Source organism: Hippocampus bargibanti, linkage group LG10 (genome assembly GCF_051943395.1).
Source record: "Hippocampus bargibanti isolate YZ-2025 linkage group LG10, ASM5194339v1, whole genome shotgun sequence".
In the NCBI taxonomy this organism is placed as follows: Eukaryota; Metazoa; Chordata; class Actinopteri; order Syngnathiformes; family Syngnathidae; genus Hippocampus; species Hippocampus bargibanti.
Genome location: NC_142743.1, coordinates 23,109,208 through 23,130,406, shown reverse-complemented (window position 1 = coordinate 23,130,406; position 21,199 = coordinate 23,109,208). Strand labels below are relative to the sequence as shown.

Genomic DNA, 21,199 nt, shown 5'->3' with positions numbered 1-21,199 from the left:
TTATTATTATCTATTCGCTAGCTATTATCTATCTATTCACTAGCTATTAGCTATCTATTCGCAAGCTATTAGCTATCTATTCACTTGCTATTAGCTATCTATCCTCTAGCTATTAGCTATCTATTCACTGGCTATTAGCTATCTATTCGCTAGCTGTTGGCTATCTATTCACTAGCTATTGGCTATCTGCTCGCTGGCTAATAGCTATCTATTCGCTAGCTAGTAGACTTGAGCATGATGAACACAAGTAAGATGGCCACTCATTCAAAACCCAACACAAAGATGATTTCGTTCTGCTTTGAGGGGAAATGGGTTTTGGAGAAGATTATATATTGGATAATGTTTACAGTAAGGGAAAAAAAAATAAGCCAAAGCATGTTTGATGAGTTTGTGGGATGAGGCTACATCGGTTACCACTCGACGCATGTTGTATGTGTGCTCACATGTGACTTGTGCTTCTCTGCAACCTCTTGTTTGATAATGACGGCAGACAGATTTAGGTCATTCCTTCACAAACATCCAATATGCACAGACTACAGCAACACAGTGTACCCAACATACAGACACACAGCATTTCGAGCCCTTGAGGGAATATTAGACGGATTACATCTGATTTCCAAGTTAAACCATGCTTCACTAAAACCATATCCACACCATGTATTCCGTTGAAATGAGACTACATGATCAGCATACAAATGTCTGGCCATATTTAAAAGTTTCATGCTGTTATATGCTTAGTGAGCATGTGTGACTCGATTACACAATTGAAGCACAGACAATCTGGGGTCAATCTGAGGTCAACAGACACATCTTGTTAAACTGTCATCTTCATCCAGGACACCTGGCCTTGAACAGAATTTAGGACTTGGGAAACTCCTTTAACACAGGAGTAAATTACGACTTGAAACTCCTTCACAGGAAGAGCTCATTAGTCAGGTTACACATTTATCAGTTCATGGAAAATAATGTTTTATTGCTTACAGCTGTTCGTGCTTAGAACTCAAGAGGATGCTTTGCTAATGTATCACTTAAATTTGCATATACTCTCAATAAATAGCTTGGCAGAGGGCTGCAGAATTCAGGTGTCATGAATGGCTACGTCTCCTGCCGGCAGTAAAAGACAATCTTTCTGTGTTGGAGCCTTTGTCCACAGTGTCCGATCGAACATCACTGACAATTATCTAGCTACATAGCTGGCTATCAATTATCTATCCATTTGCTATCTATTTCCTATCTATTAGCCATCTGGCTAGCTAGCTAGTTAGCTATGTAGCTGGCTATTTATTAGCTATATGGCTATCTCGCTAGTTAGCTAACTGTCTAGCTGGCTATCGATTAGTAATCTGTTCGCTAGCTAGCTATCTTTCTATCGATTTGGCCAAAAGGTGCTCACTTGTCAAAAATGTCCTCACTACGTATGGTATAAAATTTTAGTGGTCCTCGCAACACTACCCATACAAACACACATATAGACACACACGCACACACATCCTTAAGCACATCCTTAAGTGTTGGTGCAGAGTAAGTAGAGCAAGGACACTGATGGGCCTTGACAAAGACACACACCCAGTTCCCCTGTTCACAGCAATGCACTCCCTGCCAGTAACCAGGATGCAGCCCTGGGCCACCGGCCGGCCTACTTGAAGGAGCGGCAATCTAAAGGAAAGTGTGTGCGTGCGTGTGTGTGTGTGTGTGTGTGTGTGTGTGTGTGTGTGTGTGTGTGTGTGTGTGTGTGTGTGTGTGTGTGTGTGTGTGTGTGTGTGTGTGTGTGTGTGTGTGTGTGTGTCTGGGCCTGGAGTGAAATAAGCACATACAGGAATGCCTGTGCACAGGTGATCGTGCCAAATGCACTCTGGCATTCTACTTTCACTACCGTAAAACGTTTTAGCAGATGCAAAATCAAAACCAAATACAGTCCGAAAGCAACCGATGTCATCAACGACCTTCACAAATGTAAATAAAGTGACTTTATTATACAGTGCAGTGTATTTCTTTCATTACAATACAATATCACATTTATTATACATAGAATAAGGTATATGGTGTGTATTTTTAAGGCTTATTTAATTGAAAATCATATTTTATGGAGACCAGGGAACGGATTATTCTCATTTTAATGGTTTCCTATGGGAAATTAATTTTTGGGATACACACTTTTTGCCTTACACACTGGGAACCAATTAAGTTTGTAAGCCAAGGCCCCACTGTACCGTAAGATTCACCCCATAATAAAAGTAACCATAAAATCAAGAGAGAGTAACTGCTTCCTCATTTGGCTGCAGAGTGCAGCACAGCCTGAGGCCAATTTGCTACAAAGCATCAAGTGACAAAACAGGCGTGTGGTGCTGTGCCTGCCTCTAATGGACGAGTGATGCGTGAGTGTGTGAAAATGGAGTCAAAGGATGCGGGAAGGACCCAAACATTACACTTTTGACACCGGGCAACAACATGATCTAATGTGGCATAAAACGTGACATCCAGAATATCAGGAGATGAGAAGTGGATTTTAAAGGACAACCGACGCCTCCGGATAAGTTGCGTCCATAATTTGTAAAATTACTTCAAATGACTTCTACTGAGCGTTTTTTACGAAGATTCCACCGCATATAGCTATATTTGACGTTTTAAGACTCACGCTGAATATTCAGGAAGTCTTGTTTTCGAGTTGGTTTCGATTCCCTTTGTGACGTCACAGAGTGAACGCCCCTGACCGAGAAAGCGACACACAATGCATTTTGGGTAGTTTGTTTGGTCTGAAAACTTTGTGTTGATGGTGAAATTAGAAGGAAAAAAACATAAATAATGCGATGGTGAATCGTTGTGTGTTGCACCAAGACTACTATTTGATACTAGTTGACACAAATTCCCAGCAGACAAATAGGCCCAGTTCCAACAGAGCTTGGGCGCCATCTTCTGCATTTTCTGGGACGCTACATTGGAGTCCTGACGGCTCGAATTGATACTCAAGGACTTCTTTAATCGATTGCAAACATGTATGCTTTCCTCTTCAGAACCATTTGAATCATATTCATAACTGGATGAGTAACAAGAAAGCATCTTCTCCGAATCTGAAGCCATTGTTTTGATTCTATAGCAAGGCAAGACGTCATGGCGTGACATCACGAACAAGGGGGAGGGACCTTCTGAAACTCGGCATCTCCGAGGTCATTTTGAAGTAGTTTTGGGACACTTTACGTCATTTTTATTGGTGTTTTGCATTTGACTAAAAATATCAGCCTGCGTGTTTTGGGCTATTTTAGATGCTAGAAAACGTTTTTCTGATGTCAGTTAGGAAAAAAAAAAATGTGTCGGTTGTCCTTTAAAGGAGTCCACTGTGGCCTGTGTTTGAGATGTAGTGAAGTGTAGTTTCAGACAGTTGACCTCCGTGGCTCCCACGGGGCTGAGGCTTGCCTGCATGCTACAACTCGTCCACTTACGGGGGCTTTCGAGTCCGTGTGTTTGTCTGGTCGATGCGTGACTCGGGGGAATGAAGATGTCGCCACATGTCAATCATTTGTTTGTTGCGGGCTGGAAACAAAGGCAACAATGCTCAGGGTCAAATCGGAAGAGGGAGGACCGGCATTGCACGAAATGCGGACTACTGTTTAGACCAGAGGTCGGGAACCTTTTAGACTAAGAGAGCCATAAAAGTAAAATATTTAGAAATGTTTTTTAGTGAGAGACAGAATGTCAGAATGTATGTATTATTTAAAATAACTTTGTGTGTGTGCTTGTGCCCCTCTGAAATGTCATCTCCTTCCTGAATCATGGAAAATGTTTAGCCTTAAAGGACAACCGACACCATTTTTTTGTTTCCTAACTGACATCAGAAAAACGTTTTATAGCATCTAAAATAGTCAAAACACGCAGGCTGATATTTTTAGTCAAATGCAAAACACCAATAAAAATGACTTAAAGTGTCCCAAAACTACTTCAAAATGACCTCGGAGATGCCGAGTTTCAGAAGGTCCCGCCTCCTTGTTCGTGACGTCACGCCAGGACGTCTTGCCTTGCTCTAGTTTGGTTTAAACGAGACAGGCAGACGAGAGAGAGAGAATGGATAGAAACGGATAGAAAACATTGAAATTTGGACTCGTTTCAACTTTGATAGTTCAAAGGCGAATGAGGACTGCAAGGTTAAAATTCCCATCAAACAGGCTCCACAAATAACCCGCACAAGCCATCTGTACACTTGATGCCAAATGCTATCAACCCAGCTAAACAGAAAACAATTGATGAGGAACTAGGTAAAATTATCGCAGAGAAAGCACCTACAAGGGATCATTCCTCAAGACGGTGAAAGAAGAAGGCTACGTTCCTTATCAAGTGTTTAATGCTGATGAAAGCGGCCACTTCATTCCATCCAGCCATCAACGCCCATCACAAAGGCCAATAAAACGACTTTATTATATAGTACAGTTTATTTTTTTAATCATAATACCATAGCACATTTATTATACATAAAATAAGGTATATTTTGTGTAATTTTAAGGCTTATGTAGTTGAAAATTATGTTTTATGGGGACTTGGGAACGGATTATTCTCATTTTAATGGTTTCCTATGGGAAATAAATTTTTGGGATACACACTTTTCGCCTTACACACTCTGTCTGGGAACCAATTAAGTTCGTAAGCCAGGATATCACTGTATTTGTACTACATGTGTCAACAGACAGATGCTTTGTGAGAAGAAAACGGAGGTAGATTTCATTTCACCTGAAGAATAACATATCGTTTCAAGGCAGCTTGAAAGTTGATTAAATGTTGATAAGGTTCCTCACATATTCATCAAGCTTGTAATCCTACCCGAGGCAAGCATCCTCTGAGATAACAGCACACTGCGTTCCAGTGACTCACAACGCTTTCTCGGTATCTGAACATCTCTAGGATTTACAATATTGTGCCTGCGTGTATCCATTTTTTTTTTAATTGATAAAGCACAGTAGCGGAAATTAATATGCATCAAATGAGAAGTTGCGCAGTGATGTGCATAGCGTCAACTAAAACTATTTCTTTTCCAGATTCTCCTTTTTTGTTTCCATCACCATTTTAGAATTTTGGTTTAATTTCATTTGAGTGGGTGAGCTTTTGTTGTTTCTCCAGTAATTTTAAATCAATGCATTTGACAATATAGAATCAACATTCAAATTCTTCTTTATACGTTTAAAGGACAACCGACACCATTTTTTTGTTTCCCAACTGACATCAGAAAAACGTTTTATAGCATCTGAAATACCCAAAACACGCAGGCTGATGTTTTTAGTCAAATGCAAAACACCAATAAAAATGAGTTAAAGTGTCCCAAAACTACTTCAAAATGACCTCGGAGATGCCGAGTTTCAGAAGGTCCCGCCCCCATGTTCGTGACATGACGCCAGGACGTCTTGCCTTGCTCTAGAATCAAAACAATGGCTTCAGATTCGGAGAAGATGCTTTCTTGTTCCTCATCCAGTTATGAATGTGATTCAAATAGTTCTGAAGAGGAAAGCATACATGTTTGCAATCCATTAAAGAAGTCCTTCCGTCTCATTTTGAGGCGTCTGGACTCCAATGTAGCTCCCACAAAAATGCACAAGATGGCGCCCAAGCTCCGTTGGAAATGGGCATATTTGTCTGCTGGGAATTTGTGTCAACTAGTATCAAATAGTAGTCTTGGTCCAACACACGATTCACCATTGCGTTATTTATGTGTTTTCCTTCTAATTTCGCCATCAACACGAAGTTTTCAGATCAAACAAAGTACCGCAAAATGCATTGTGTGTCGCTTTCTCAGTCAGGGGCATTCCCTCTGTGACGTCACATCAGGAATCGTCGCCCTCAAAAACAAAGCCACCTATCCATCGCATTTAAAAGGACTCTACGATCTAAGTCTGACCTTATTTTTCTGGACAAAAGTACAAACGGTGATAAACATGCAGTCTAATGTATTCACATGATAAAAAAAATAAAATAAAATATCTTTCATCTAGGGATATACAATATTAATGCTTTTTTTAATTCAACTAATGGACGCAAGGCCTGCTTTTGAGCCCTGGAGTCCACTCATCTCTATTTATCAAGCCATAAATCATGCTCTCAGCTTTGCTAATTAACTCTGTCATTCAGGAACATCGTTAGAAGCCGCTGGCGTTATTCTTAACTGGAGGAGCAAGAATGGTCACACTGTGAATGATGTATTTCTCCCTTTGAGAACCGCATGACAGTTCATACTATAACGTCCACGACAACGGCTTTCCTTTGCCCTTTATCTATGAGCACGATATCTGGTTGGTTGGCCATTACCATCTTGTCAGTCTGTATCTGGAAGTCCCACAGGATCTTTGCTCGGTCATTCTCTACTACCTTGGGAGATGTTTCCCATTTTGACCTTGAGGCTCCAGTCCATACTCCGCACAGATGTTTCGGTAGACTATGCCAGCCTACCCAAGGTAGTAGAGAAGATCCTGTGGGACTTCCAGATACAGACTGACGAGATGGTAATGGCCAACCAACCAGATATCGTGGTCATAGATAAAGGGGAAAGGAAAGCCGTTGTCGTGGATGTAGTGGTCCCGAGTGATGGAAACATCAAGAAGAAGGAACATGAGAAAATGGAGAAATACCAAGGACTCAGAGAGCAGCTGGAGAGGTCCTGGAAGGTCAAGATGACAGTCGTGCCTGTGGTGGTCTGAGCACTTGCGGTAGTGACCCCCCAAACTAGACGAGTGGTTGCAACAGATCCCGGGAAAAACATCGGATATCTCGGTCCAGAAAAGTGCACTGCTAGGAACAGCACGGATACTGCGCAGAACCTTCAAGCTTCCTGGCCTCTGGTAGAGGACCTGAGCTAAAATTGGGGACGAGGACTTTTTTATATATAAATGTATATATATATATATATATATATATATATATATATATATATATATATATATATACAGTAAAGTCTCGTTATATCGATATCGGATATATCGATAGTCCCGGTTATATCAATACTATTTCTATGCACGCACGGAGAAAATTACATGCAAACAGGGTCGGATATATTGATAGTCCCGGTTATATCGATATTTTTTCGGACTCCCTTGAATATCGATATAACGAGACTTTACTGTATATGTGTATAGTATTATTAATTTTGGTAAATAGTCCTTCAAATCGGAGGATTATTATCTTTGCAAACGCAGACTAAACGAGCGTTTCTATTTGAATCTAATTAGATTGTGCAAGTGGTCATGATGTAGTGGCCAGCTGGTAAATATATACGCTATACTTCATTACCTTCGCATGCACACAGTGAAGGTTACACACGCAAATAAAATGCAGGCTGACACAAGAGCAGACGTCCTGTCAGCCATAGAGCATCACCCCCGCTTGCCCCTTTTTCCTCCATCCTCTCATCCTTTACTCATCCGCCTCCCTCCATCCACTCCCAAGCATGTTTGCCCAGCATACTCTGCACTTCTTCACTTCGAATACTCTATCACTCGATGCTAATCTTTTTCTCAAACGATGTGCGAATTTACAGTGAATTAGCCCAACTAGCTGTTGCAGATCGAAACGGTGCGTGCGGTAAATGACGTTTAGAGACATTGGATCAGAATCACAATGTGTCCTTGCGGTGGGACATTCTGAGACCTCCCTACTTAGCACATGAACATGAATATTTCACAGCTCATCTCACACTTGCTTACGACGAACCCACGAAGCTCAATGGCAGCCAAGCTGAACATCACAACCCAATCATCTAGAATAATAATAATCATCATCATCATCATATTAATAAAGTGACCCTCGTTCAACCGTGAATAACTGAAATAGATCAAGTTAGCTAGCTAGCTAATAGATGACTAATGTTGTGTGTCATATTGATTATTGTATGTTTGAAACTGGAGAAAAAGTAGTCAAATGAAAGCCTATTTACCATGCGATGCAATAATAATAATACATTTCATTGATAAGCGCCTTTCAAAACTCTCAAGGACACGTTACAGTCACAGGATATATTTTTTTTGCGGGTGAGCAGTGGCAGCCACACGCGCCAGCGTTCACTCAACCCTTGCATCGATCATCGATCATTGCATCGATCACGGTCCATGTGCATGTGTAGAAGAGGGAGGGGGGGGGGGCAGATAGAGGGGCGGGGTTGTCATTCTGACATCTTCTGTCTATATCTTACCGTCAATTCTCCTTCTTCTCCTCCTCCTCCTCTTCCTCCGCCTCACTCACTGCGTTTCCATCCTCCTGCTTTTCTGCTCCTCTCCACTACAATGGCCGTAACATGAAAAGCAATGCAGCGGTGATGGCGGCTGATACAGCAGACGGTGAAGCAGTCATGAGGGGTCCAAAAAAACAACTGGGCGCCTCCGCCTCCTCTTCTTCCTCCTCTTCCTCCCTCCTCCAGTAACGAGGGCTCTCTGTCGGACCTCCGTCCACTCGATGACGTCCCCGACTCTCCGCTGCACTGTGCGTCACGTTGGTACCCCCATTCCCACGACGTTCATGGCCACGGGCTGTTGGCCTTGTTGTAGATCGGTTTTGCGGGAAGAAAAAAAAAACGATCAAAGACAAACGTGAGCAGTAGATGCCGTATGGACTTCTTTCGATGGTTACACTTCACCGAAGCTCGTTGTTGTTGTTGTCATGACTGCGCATCTTTCTACGATATTGTTGCGACACGTCCTTCTTTGCACTTATCGTCAAATCGCGACGAATTGAAAAAGCATCCTCACGACGAATTGTGCTCAGTCGCAAGGGCGGATGCCTTTTACTCTCTCTTCAAAAAACTAAACCTAATGTGCCAATTCATCCAAATCAAACGCTACTGGGTTTCTAAAAAAAACACGCACATAGATAGAACCATGAACAGCTGGACCGTCAAAGGCTCTGTTTTGCCGCTCCTGGCATCGCCTTGCGCCCCGTCCTCTGTTCTCCTAATGCGCGCTCTCGATTCATCCGCTGGTCCGCTTGTTGCGCGTTCTGTGCTCGATCGGGAGCGTGCAAAGCCTGCCTGTGATCGTGCGTGCGTATTTGCCTGCACAGGAGCACGTGTGTGCGTGCGAATGTAAAAGCGTGTACGTGTGACCAAGCAACATTTAAAGGACATCCGACGCCTCCGGACAAGTTGTGTCCATAATTTGTAAAATGTCTTCAAATGACTTCTACTGAGCATATTTTACAAATATTCCACGGCATATAGCTATATTTTACGTTTTAAGACTCACGCTGAATATTCAGGAAGTCTTGTTTTTGAATTGGTGACGATTCCAGACGTGACGTCACTGAAGGAACGCCCCCGACCGGGAAAGCGACACACAATGCATTTTGGGTGGGTAAAATACGCTCAGTAGAAGTAATTTGAAGACATTTTACAAATTATGGACACAACTTGTCCGGAGACGTCGGTTGTCCTTTAAAATTGCATTTTCTGTGTAGCTCTTTCTCTTGTTTCTATTTAGAACTGTATTTTATTTATTGCATTCTATTTGTGATTATATTTTATTTATTATCATATCTATGCTTGTCTATGACTGTAAAGCACAGGTGTCAAAGTCAAGGCCCGCGGGCCAAAACCGGCCCGCCACATCATTTTTTTCGGCCCGCGAAAGCAAATCAAACTTGTTAAATTCCATGATGATTGCTAAAATCTGAGCCAAAATTTCATATTTTTGAATGTAAACCACGATAAAAGTTATTATTCTTGACTTCAGATTTGAAAAAGAGTTATTCATTAATTTGCTGTGTGCTCTATATGTAATATTTGAAGGGATTTAAATATTCTAATGCAGGGGTGTCAAAGTCATTTTTTTGCTGCGGGCCACATTGTACTTATGGTTTCCTCTCGAGGGCCGTTATGAATTTGGAATGTTTAAATCCCCTCAAATATTACATATAGAGCACATAGCAAATTAATGAATAACTCGCTTTCAAATCTGAAGTCAAGAATAATGACTTTTATTGTGGTTGACATCCAAAAATATAAAAATTTTGGCTCAGATTTTAGCAATCATCATGGAATTTCACAAGTTTGATTTGCTTTCGCGGGCCGAAAAAAATGATGTGGCGGGCCGGTTTTGGCCCGCGGGCCTTGACTTTGACACCTGTGTTCTAATGGGTTCCCCAAATTCATAATGGCCCTCGAGAGGAAACCATAACTACAATGTGGCCCGCGGCAAAAAATGACTTTGACACCCCTGCTGTAAAGTGTCCTTGAGAGCTTTGAAAGGCGCTTAAAATATAATGTATTATTATTATTATTATTATTATTATTATTATTACAGCCAACAGATAGTCGGATAACTAGCTAGCTAATAGATATATACATTAAAGTCTCGTTATATCGATATTCAAGGGAGTCCGAATAAATATCGATATAACCGGGACTATCGATATATCCGACCCTGTTTGCATGTAATTTTCTCCTTGCGTGCATAGAAATAGTATCGATATAACCGGGACTATCGATATATCCGATATCGATATAACGAGACTTTACTGTATATATATAACGAGAGCAAACGCCAGCTGGTGCCATCACCTAAAGAAATCAATCAATACAAATGATGACAAACTGTTGAAAAGTCAAGTTGGAACTACGTAAGAGTCACAAACAAAAGACCCAGAGTAAGCCTGATTGCCTCTTGTGTAACCCCCCAAAAAAAGAAGCCAGACTTCATCGGATAAACATACAAGCACAACATTCACCGACAAAATTATCCTAATGGCGCTGAATAATTCATTGGCGTTTCAGATCTGAGAATAAACATGACATGTTTTGATTGGGTGATGCAAATGGCTCGTTTTATACTTCAACCTGATTTTTCTTCTTACCGCTTCCCCATTTACGACTACACAACCTGCGAGGGGAAAACTCACAATCAACAGGGTATCCAAACTCAAATTAGCATTTGTTCGTCTCATTGTTTGTTAAGTTACTTTTAATTGGTCGCTTGCAAATCAAATCAAAGTCTTGTTAGTAATAATAATACTTTTCATGTATAAGCACCTTTCGAAACTCTCAAGGTCACTTTACAGTCACAGGATTAAGTTTCTCTGTGGGTGAGCAGCGGCAGCCACACGCGGCAGCGTTCACTCAACCCAGAAGTAAATAGATAGAAGGCTAGCTAGCCAGCTAGTAGATAGCTAATAGATAGCCAACGGATAGCTAGCTAGATAGCTAGCCACCTAGATAGCTATATAGCTAATATATAGCTAGCTAGATAGCTAGATAGCTGTTTAGCCAATACACTGAATGTCACTAATTAAATACACAGAATTGAGTAGTATATTTTTATCTTTACTAATACGAATGACATTTAATTATATATTTAAGATACTTATGTCACTTCTACTAAATGTCACTAATTTAATAAATATACAAAATTGCGTAACTAGTAGAAAGTAGCAAGCCGTTTCTGTCATACGAAAGCAATGTCATCACACTGACATTCCGACAACATCAATAGAAGACTGTATCTTTGAACTAATAATAATAATAATAATAATAATAATAATAATAATAATAATAATAAATTCCATTTATAAGCGCCTTCCAAAACTCTCAAGGTCACTTTACAGTCACAGGATCGTTTTTTTCTGCGGGTGAGCAGCGGCAGCCACATGCGCCAGCGTTCACTCAACCCGGAAGTAACTCAAATAGATTAAGCTAGCGAGGTAGATAACAGATAGCAAATAGATAGTCAGCCAGGTGGCCAGGTAGTTAGCTAATAGATATAGATAGACAGTTAGCTAACTAACAAGATACCATATAGCTAATAAATACCCAGCTATATAACCAGCTAGCCAGCCAGATAGCTAAAAGATAGCAAATAGACAGCAAATAGATAGTCAGCTAGGTAGCTAGCTTATTCATAGCTAGCTAGGTAGCTAGCTAGATAGCAAATGAGATAGCTAATAGCTAGCGAATTAATATTTTGTTGGTATTGTCATCGTCACCATGGTGACTATCCTATCAGTCCATCCACTTTTGCATGATCTGCAACGACAACCGCCATTTTGTTCTCCTTCCTTTTCTTCTCATCCTCCACCGTGTACTTGCATCTTCTCACTGTACCAGTCAAGCTACATATGGACTTTTCCTGAAAATCCTCAGTGATCATGAAGTTCCTGTCGATGAGCTCTGCCGCCTCCTGCCAGTTGCGGTAACAGGCCGGACCGAAGCGGATGATCTCATCGACGGCGTTTGGAGTGAGGACAGAACAGTTGGGACGTAGGACCACCACTGTGGGAAGCGCTTTTGATATTAAACATGTCCTTCAGCTTCCTGTGGATGCAAGTCAATGTAGATTTAGCTAGCTAAGCATGTTTGGATATGCTAATTGTCTGAATCAGCTGGGATGTGTACGGAGTTCATACCACGCACTTCCTGTAGGGGTCCTCATAAGCGAGGAACATGCACTTTTTAGGAAGCTGTTTGAGGAAGTCGTACTGATGTTCTTCCGATTGGTCCAGACTTACACACACACACACACACACACACACACACACACAAATATTTGTTGAAGAAATCACCTAAATTCATGAACAAATGTATACGGGAATAAAATGAAGGATGGGAGATAAATAATATGAAGGTTGACTTGGTGGATCCATCGATGAGAAGGTTTCTTCAGCCGTCATCTGTACTTCTTTGAAGGTTCAAACGTTTCGCTTCTTATCCAAGAGGCTTCGTCAGCGAACTAAAATCTTTTGCTGGTAGTTTCGGCCCTATATATATATATATATATATATATATATATATATATATATATATATATATATATATATATATATATCCTTACTGTCCAGACGTGACGGTGCCAGACTCTGCTATGATTGGTCCCAGCTTTCAGGTTGGGGGGAGCAGAGGACTACTCCCTGCGGCTAGACTGATTACTTCTATTGTCCGCAGAATCAGGATATCAGAATCAGAAAACCTTTATCCATCCCACAATGGGGAAATTTGCAGTCCACAGCAGCAATTTGAAAGGGGATGGGGTCCTGACTGATTACTTCCATTGTCCTGCCTGAGTGTGGGGTCTACGACTGGCCTGATAGGCCCCATTTGCTCTGGTATCACTCTGCTCTAGTATCACTCTGCTCTGGTATATAGGGCCGAAACTACCAGCAAAAGATTTTAGTTCCCTGACGAAGCCTCTTGGATAAGAAGTGAAACGTCCGACACCTTCAAAGAAGTACAGATGACGGCTGAAGAAACCTTTTCATCGATGGACCACTCCTGTACGACTGAGAGCTTACACAGACGTATTGATGGGTGCAAGTTACTAATGGCATAGCGAGCTGTATTATTCGCTGCAGGCACCGTGTGTTAATTTGCCACTTTGCCCCTCTGAGAATGAGGCACTAGGGAGGAACATCAGTTGTCAAATGTCATGGCCGTGATGGTGTGAGTGTCAATAGTTGTTCTTCACAGTGTGTGTCCTGCATTTGGCTGGAAGCCAGTCCACGGTGTATAGTCCAGCAGATGGCTGTGCTATATTTTTATTGACATTCCGTTGGGTTGTTGTCACTTCCGGTACAGGTTTTACATTTCGTGCTACTTAAAGTTTCATTTTCACTGAGAAGACTTGCATATGTTTGATTTCATTGATGTAAAGTCCAAATGTTTATGTGTAAATAATAGCTATATTTTTATACTTGTTTGTAGTTCGACGGTGTTGTCGGTGGTGTGAAATCACATGAAAGAAGTAACCATCACTACAAAAACCGCAGTCCTCAGTTTCGAATGGAAGCACGTTGCTGAAGGAGATGACAAAACCGATGTCAAATATCACTTGTCAATTGGCAAACCTGGTGATCAGCAATATTCATAATTCTCCCTTTGCTAGGATACAGTGAGGTTATGGTTTGTAATCTACGCATACAACCATTAACATAAACCTGTCTGATGGTGTAATGAACTGTTGTCCATGCTCATGGAAGTCGATCATCTTGCGTAGTCTGTGTATGCCGTACCTGATGTATAGAAGGACCAACTGAGCAGAGCGATCCACATAGACCTCATCGGTCAAGCGTGTGAAGAAGTCACTGAGTTTGGGTGCAAACTCTCGACATCTGTCACATGCAGTAGAAGCGAAGAAAAGCATCAGGAAGCGGTTCTGCAGGCGTGTGACAATCTCACGCTCAGTATCCAGCTCATCCTGTTTTCTGTTATTCTTCACCAGGACCCGATCGATGAACAGGTCCACCATCATCAACTGTCTCAGGACGGTGCGTTGAAGCTATAGAAAATGCATGGGTGTTTGCTTTGTTAGTAACAAGAGAAGATCGATAAAAAAGGTTTCTTCAGCAGTCATCTGTACTTCTTTGAAGGTGTCAGATGTTTCACTTCTTATCCAAGAGGCTTTGTCAGCAAACTAAAGTCGTTTGCTGGTAGTTTCGGCCCTATATATAGCCCTACTGTCCAGACGTGGCGGTGCCAGACTCTGCTATGTTTTGCTCTCAGGTTGGGGGGAGCAGAGGTGATAACTTCTATTGTCCTGACTGAGTATGAGGTATACGACTGGCCTGATTGGCCCATTTGCTCTGGTATCACCTCATCAGCATTACTAATCCTATGTTGCCTAAGCAGGCTGTTGTACGAACGATCCAAATTGAACCTCCCACCTTAGTGAAGGACTTAGCTGTTTCATGAAAATCGCTTCTTTTACCCCCCTTTCAAACCATCTATGTTCTTTTGCTAAGATTTTAACCTCATTGTCGTCAAATGTGTGGTTGCTAGCTTTTAGGTGCATATGAACTGCCGATTGAGGCCCACTAGTATTATCCCTGCGATGTTGATAAAGTCATTTTTTTTGCGAATTTGTTTAGTCTCCCCAATGTACTGCTCTTTACATTTTTACAATGTATTGAATAAACCACATTACTTTGTTTTTCATTTGGCAGCCTATCTTTTGGATGCACTAATTTTTGCTTTAAAGTGTTTATCGGTTTGAAATAAGTAGGAATTGTGCATTGCCAAAGGACTCTGTAGTTTTTCAGAAACCCCTGCAATGTAAGGTACTGCTACAGACGAAGCCTCTCGGACAGGTGACCGTGTTTTATAGCTCAATGCCAGTCTTTGAAATGAATGAATGAGTCTCCTCGCTGTCATTCTCATAGCGCTCCCATTAATCACACAAGCACATCTCGCTAGCTGTTAAATCTGATAATCCTCAATCTTGCGTACGTACCTCTATCTCACACTCGCAGATCCAAAAAGGGAACAGACTACAACCCCGCGCCCTTATCTCCTCTTTTGAGTTATACTTGAATCATGATCAAATGTGTCTCTTCAAATCAATTTCTCTTACCAACTTTGTGTCCTCACCTTGATTGCGGTTCCCTCCTATTTCCTTTTGCATGTCTGTCTGTCTGTCTGTCTGCGATCCACCTCCTCTCTTGTGTCTGCTAGGGCGGGGTGAGACAATGTGACATAATGTGCGTGTTATAATAATAATAATAATACGTTTCATTTATAAGCGCCTTTCAAAACTCTCAAGGTCACTTTACAGTCCCAGGATACGTTTTTCTGTGGGTGAGCAGCGGCAGCCACACGCGCCAACGTTCACTCAACCCGGAAGTAACTCAAATAGATAGAAAGCTAGTTAGCTAGCTAGCTAATATAAAACAGATTCTTTTCTTACAGACAGTGTATTTTAGGTGTTTAATTACCTGACATGTTTCGGCGTATACGTCCGCCTTCGTCAGAGTGTCACGGATGTTGTGACGCGCCTTTTTCCAATATAAACGCTATCTGTAAGAAAAGAATCTGTTGTAAATTAGATATCAAGTAGACAGGATGAACTTAACACAACTAGTTCTATCAGATTGACTGATAATTAGTGAAACAGAGTTATCGGAGCTAGTATCTTATTCAACGTTCAAATGTCTATTTGCTACCGTGCCATCCAGTTCATCCACTTCCTTCATCCTGGTTGTCCTGTCTTCTTCTGTTAAAGTAATAAGATTGTCACTCCTGAGCCGCCGTTTTTGGGGCTTACACGATGACCTTTGCTCTGCTAAATGACTGCACAGACACACCCACTGTAACACATTCGTAATCTCCATCTGTAAATCCTGCTGTCGCTTGAATTCAAAGTGAAGAGACGAGACAAGTGAAGGTGCCAGTTAAAAGGGAACAATAACAATGAACTGAAGTGAATCCGAACAAAGCCAAGGAGGAGAATCAACCAATCAAAGATGAATACAAAGGCTGGGAGAAGAAAGTTGGGATATATTTGAGACAAGGAGTTTCAAGGTGAGGTGATTTGCTTGTGCTGTATTCAGCACACACACACACACACACACACACACACACACACACACACACACACAAAGATTGATCGGCTATTAAATTAGCTATTAACTAAACAAGAAAGTGACACTCATATATCAGACCAGAATCGGTGAGCTTCAAAAAGTGAACCGAATGATTGCGGGGAAAAAAAATGACTTTTCCAAATGTAGGATTTAAGCTGTGACCTCTTTGAGTCTTACCGTAAATCCCCTTTTCCAGGCAATGTCCAGCTTCCAACATATTTCTCCTCCATCAGCTTCGGATGTTTCAGTGTGGAGTTGTAGTCTCAAAGAGATCAGCTGAAAGCCAGAGAGCCAAATCGAATTTGTGAGGTTATCGCTGTCAATTCACAGCCTGCAGTAACTCCTGCGACACGCCAATACAGGCTGGGCGAGACAGATAAAGTACATTTCGGAGACTTTATTTCAACATCAGGGGAGTATTTCTCGTGTGATGTATCCATCGACACCATAATAATAGTAGTAATAATAATAGTAATGAAAATAATAAATAACAAAAATAAAATAAAAAATAACAAAAAAACACAAAAAAAAAAAAAATAAAAAATAAAAAAATAAAAATAAATAAATAAATAAAATAAATCATTTCATTTCTAAGCACCTTTCAAAACTCTCAAGGACACTTTACAGTCAAGGGATAATGTACGTTTGTTTTGTCGCGTCATAAATTTTGTTATTTTTTTTTTAATCTTTCTTCTGGAGCTGAGGTTCTGTGTATTTGACTTTGGATATTTCAACTACAGTAAAGTCTCGTTATATCGATATTCAAGGGAGTCCGAAAAAATATCGATATAACAGGGACTATCGATATATCCGACCCTGTTTGCATGTAATTTTCTCCGTGCGTGCATAGAAATAGTATCGATATAACCGGGACTATCGATATATCCAATATCGATATAACGAGACTTTACTGTATAACGATAAATTTGCTCTCCCCACAGAGACATTTTTTGTCCGTCATTTCATCCGCTCCCTGCTTTTTTTGTTCCATCATGGTGGACTTTTTCCTCAACCGAGTTCTTGTGGAGAACAACTGGGACCAGGATGAGCTCAATACTGAGCGTGAAATTATTGGAATTTTGGAAAATCGAATCGTCATGCTGCTCTTTGCATGCGCAGAGTGCGACAGGTGCCGGGAGTTTGTGCCCGTTCTCAACGACTTTTTTAAACGACTGAAAGACCCAGCTTACATCGAATATCCCAGATTGCTAGCCCTCATTTACATCAGGTGTCTCCCAGTATCTTTTCTTGTTTATATGTCATCACACAAGATGAACTCGTGTGTAGTCACTTGATCACTTCCATCTCTTTGCAGCTTGGACCAATCAGAGGAGCAGCAGGAAAGATTTCTGAAAGAGATGCACAAAAAGGTTCTGTTTTTGGCCTTTGAGGACCCGTACAGGAAGTAAGTAGAGGGTGGGTGTTGTGAATCGGGGAGTAGTACAGGAGAATTATATCTTTAAATACTTACACAACATGTAACCGACAGCGTTTTTTGTTTCCTAACTGACATCAGAAAAGCGTTTTATAGCATCTAAAATAGATTGTTGATTACCATTTATTTAGCTATGCTTCATTTCCTTTCCTCGCCTCTTCTACACTGAAACGTGACTTAAGCATTGCTGTTTTGCACAATTACCAATATCCAGAGTTTCGATTCAGTGTTCTTCATATTTTAATTGATATACTGTTACAGAGCCGAGAAATAGTGTAACAAAATTTTATAGTGATTTTTAATTGAAAATTAGGGGTGCGCGTTACACACGTGTGCGCGTTATACTCGAATACATACGGTAGTTTACTTTTAATCATATAATTAAAACATAAATAAAATAGAAGTTGTCTATCTGGCAAGTTAGCTTGGTAGCAAGTTATGGTAGCCGGCTATCGATGTAGATCACAGGTGTCAAAGTCAAGGCCCGCGGGCCAAATCCGGCCCGCCACATCATTTTTTTTCGGCCCGCGAAAGCAAATCAAACTTGTTAAATTCCATGATGATTGCTAAAATCTGAGCCAAAATTTTTAGATTTTTGGATGTCAACCACAATAAAAGTCATTATTCTTGACTTCAGATTTGAAAACGAGTTATTCATTAATTTGCTGTGTGCTCTATATGTAATATTTGAAGGGATTTAAACATTCGAATGGTTCCCCAAATTCATAACGGCCCTCGAGAGGAAACCATAAGTACAATGTGGCCCGCGGCAAAAAATGACTTTAACACCCCTGATGTAGATAGACAGACAGATAGCGACAAACTGTACATTAATTCTAATGTTCATTCACTATATCAGGGAAAACGCCTTGTCAAAGTCACCATATGGTATACTGTTATATTGGATGCATGGGAATGAATGCTATTGTTGTGAATTGTGATTGACTATAATGACTTATCGTGGTGTTAAAAAATACACATGTGTTTAGAGAACTCCAGGCCAAGTTCAAGGTGAAAGATGTCCCGACCGTGGTGGTTCTTCGTCCAGATGGCTCAGTTCTGTCTCCGAACGCTGTAGAGGACATTTATCGCGACGGTTCCGAATGTTTCCGCAACTGGCAAGAATCATCGGAGCTGATTGAAAGAAGCTTCATGCTTAATGAAGAGTTTGACAACCTGAATATGCGCAGTGCCACCGATCCTGTGAGGAGGCTCAAATATAAGACGGAGGAGGACAAAAGGAAAAAAAGATGGTGGAGGTTTTGGGGTGGAGGGAAAGCTGTCAATGAAGAAAGTGAAATTGTGGAATATAAAGAGAGAGGAGGGCTTTAAAGGACAACCGACACCATTTTTTTGTTTCCTAACTGACATAGGAAAAACGTTTTTTAGCATCTAAAATACCCAAAACACGCAGGCTGATATTTTTAGTCAAATGCAAAACATCAATAAAAATGACTTAAAGTGTCCAGAAACTGCAAAAAAATTGAAACCGGAAGTGGCCAGTTTCAGAAGGTCCTGCCCCCTTGTTCGTGACGTCACCCCAAGACGTCTTGCCTTGCTGGAGAATCAAAACAATGTCTTCAGATTCGGAGAAGATGCTTTCTTGTTACTCATCCAGTTATGAATATGAATCAAATAGTTCTGAAGAAGAAAGCATACATACAAGAATTTATTCCGTGCCATTTTGAGGTTTCTCAGGCCGGGAAATGTAACACAAAAAAGAGGCAGAAAATGGCACCAAAGCTCCGTGTAAGGAATTAATCAGGCTGATTTATTCCTTACAGAGACCTTTGTCACCATCTTGTGCCTCTTTTTGGTGCTACACGAAGTTTTCAGACCAAACAAAGTACAGCAAAATGCATTGACGTGACAAAAGGACTGCTACAATGTGTCCTTTTTTCGGTCAGGGGCGTTCCTTCAGTGACGTAGCGTACGGACTCGTCACCAACTCAAAAACAAGACTTCCGGAATATTCAGCGTCTTAAAACGTAAAATATAGCTATGTGCGGTGGAATCTTTGTAAAATACGCTCAGTAGAAGTCGTTTGAAGCCATTTTACAAATTATGGACGCAATTTGTCCGGAGACGTCGGTTGTCCTTTAAAGGCCAGTGCTACTGCTGAAAAGTGACTATTGATCTGTGGGGACTTTTGCGGAAAAAGAACCTGAGTTAATCTCAGCAAAGGGGGTAAATATAGAGGTGTGGTGGGGGAATGTGAGGGTGGTTGGGGGGGGAAAGACCGAGAGAGACAGTTCGAGAGATCTAATAGGATTAGTCTGGCTCACACAAACCTCTGCAGCACACACAAAACACCCCCAATAGCTTGTAGACTACAGCCATTTTGTTCGCTGACAAACTCAAATATTGTGAGCGTGAAGAGGAGCTTGCAGAGTCATAAATCACCAGTGAACGGTGACGACGGGAGCCTCTGACTAGAAGCGCAGGTGGATGATGAGAAGTAATGGAGGCCGACTGCAGCATGCAGTCACCTGTGTGCTGGCTGCCATGCACTAGCAGACACTAATTAAAAGAGATTCCTTTACCCTGTGCAGATCATAATGCCATCATCCCAGCAGAGACGGTTTGATGGAGGGCCACCTTTTCGAAGCCGCAATGAAAATAGCAGCAGGACTCAAGTAGATCAAATATTCTCAGACTTAAAAAAAACACAATTTGCATGCAACTGACACATATAAAGAAACAATACAGTGATACCTTGGCTTACGAACTTAAGTGGTTCGAAGACAGTGTGTCAGGCAAAAAGTGTGTATCCCAAAAATTAATTTCCCATAGGAAACCATTAAAATGAGAATAATCTGTTCCCAGGTCCCAATAAAAACATGATTTTCTACTAAATAAGCCGTAAAACTACACAAAAAATAGATTATTTAATGTATAATAAACGTGCTATTGTATTGTAATGAAAGAAATAAACTGCACTCTATAATAAAGTCATTTTATTTACATTTGTGATGGTCGTTGATGGCTTGGTGGAATGAAGTGTCCGGTTTCATCAGCATTAAACACTTAATGAGGAACGTAGCCTTCTTCTTTCACCATCTTGAGGAATTATCCCTTGTAGGTGCTTTCTCTGCGATCATTTTACCTAGTTCCTCATCGCTGGGTAGATGTGTACAGATGGCTTGTGCGGATTGTTTGTGGAGCCTGATTATTATTTAATAGTGACATTCAGTGTATTAGCTAACTATCTATCGAGCTATCTAGCTAGCTAACTATTAGCTGTAGAGCTATCTAGGTAGCTAGCTATGTAGCTAGCTAGCAATGTTGGCTATTAGCTATCGACTAGTTGGTTAGCTAACTTTCTATCTATTAACTTCCGGGTTGAGTGAACGCTGGTGTGTGTGGCTGCCGCTGCTCACCCACAGAAAAACTTATCCTGTGACTGTAAAGTGACCTTGAGAGTTTTGAAAGGCGTTTAAACGAAATGTATAATGATGATTATTA

At 41.1% G+C, this 21,199-nt stretch overlaps 3 protein-coding genes across 7 annotated transcripts in view; 1 reads left to right on the top strand and 2 right to left on the bottom strand.

Moving 5' to 3' along the window:
- LOC148892984 (adhesion G protein-coupled receptor L1-like) overlaps nt 1-8,299 on the bottom strand; it is a 37,612-nt gene extending 29,313 nt beyond the window's left edge. For all 5 annotated transcript variants that reach the window (XM_089007113.1, XM_089007117.1, XM_089007115.1 and 2 more), the window contains exon 1: nt 8,159-8,299. The gene's annotated coding sequence lies outside the window, so the exon portion shown is untranslated. The remainder of the gene's footprint in view (nt 1-8,158) is intronic.
- Nucleotides 8,300-11,930: 3,631 nt separating this feature from the next.
- LOC148892983 (nucleoredoxin-like protein 1) lies at nt 11,931-15,786 on the bottom strand. Its single transcript, XM_089007123.1, is given in 6 exon segments — nt 11,931-12,230; nt 12,232-12,262; nt 12,362-12,451; nt 13,954-14,219; nt 15,308-15,387; nt 15,652-15,786. Coding segments are annotated over 4 exon segments (660 nt in total). The 5' UTR covers nt 14,193-14,219; nt 15,308-15,387; nt 15,652-15,786.
- Nucleotides 15,787-15,901: 115 nt separating this feature from the next.
- Nucleotides 15,902-21,073, top strand: LOC148892982 (nucleoredoxin-like protein 1). The gene is made up of 4 exons (XM_089007122.1): nt 15,902-16,237; nt 17,241-17,527; nt 17,615-17,704; nt 18,724-21,073. The coding sequence occupies exons 2-4, from the start codon at nt 17,292-17,294 to the stop codon at nt 19,064-19,066; spliced, it is 669 nt and encodes a 222-aa protein (XP_088863248.1). The 5' UTR covers nt 15,902-16,237; nt 17,241-17,291; the 3' UTR covers nt 19,067-21,073.
- The last annotated feature ends 126 nt before the right edge of the window (nt 21,074-21,199 follow it).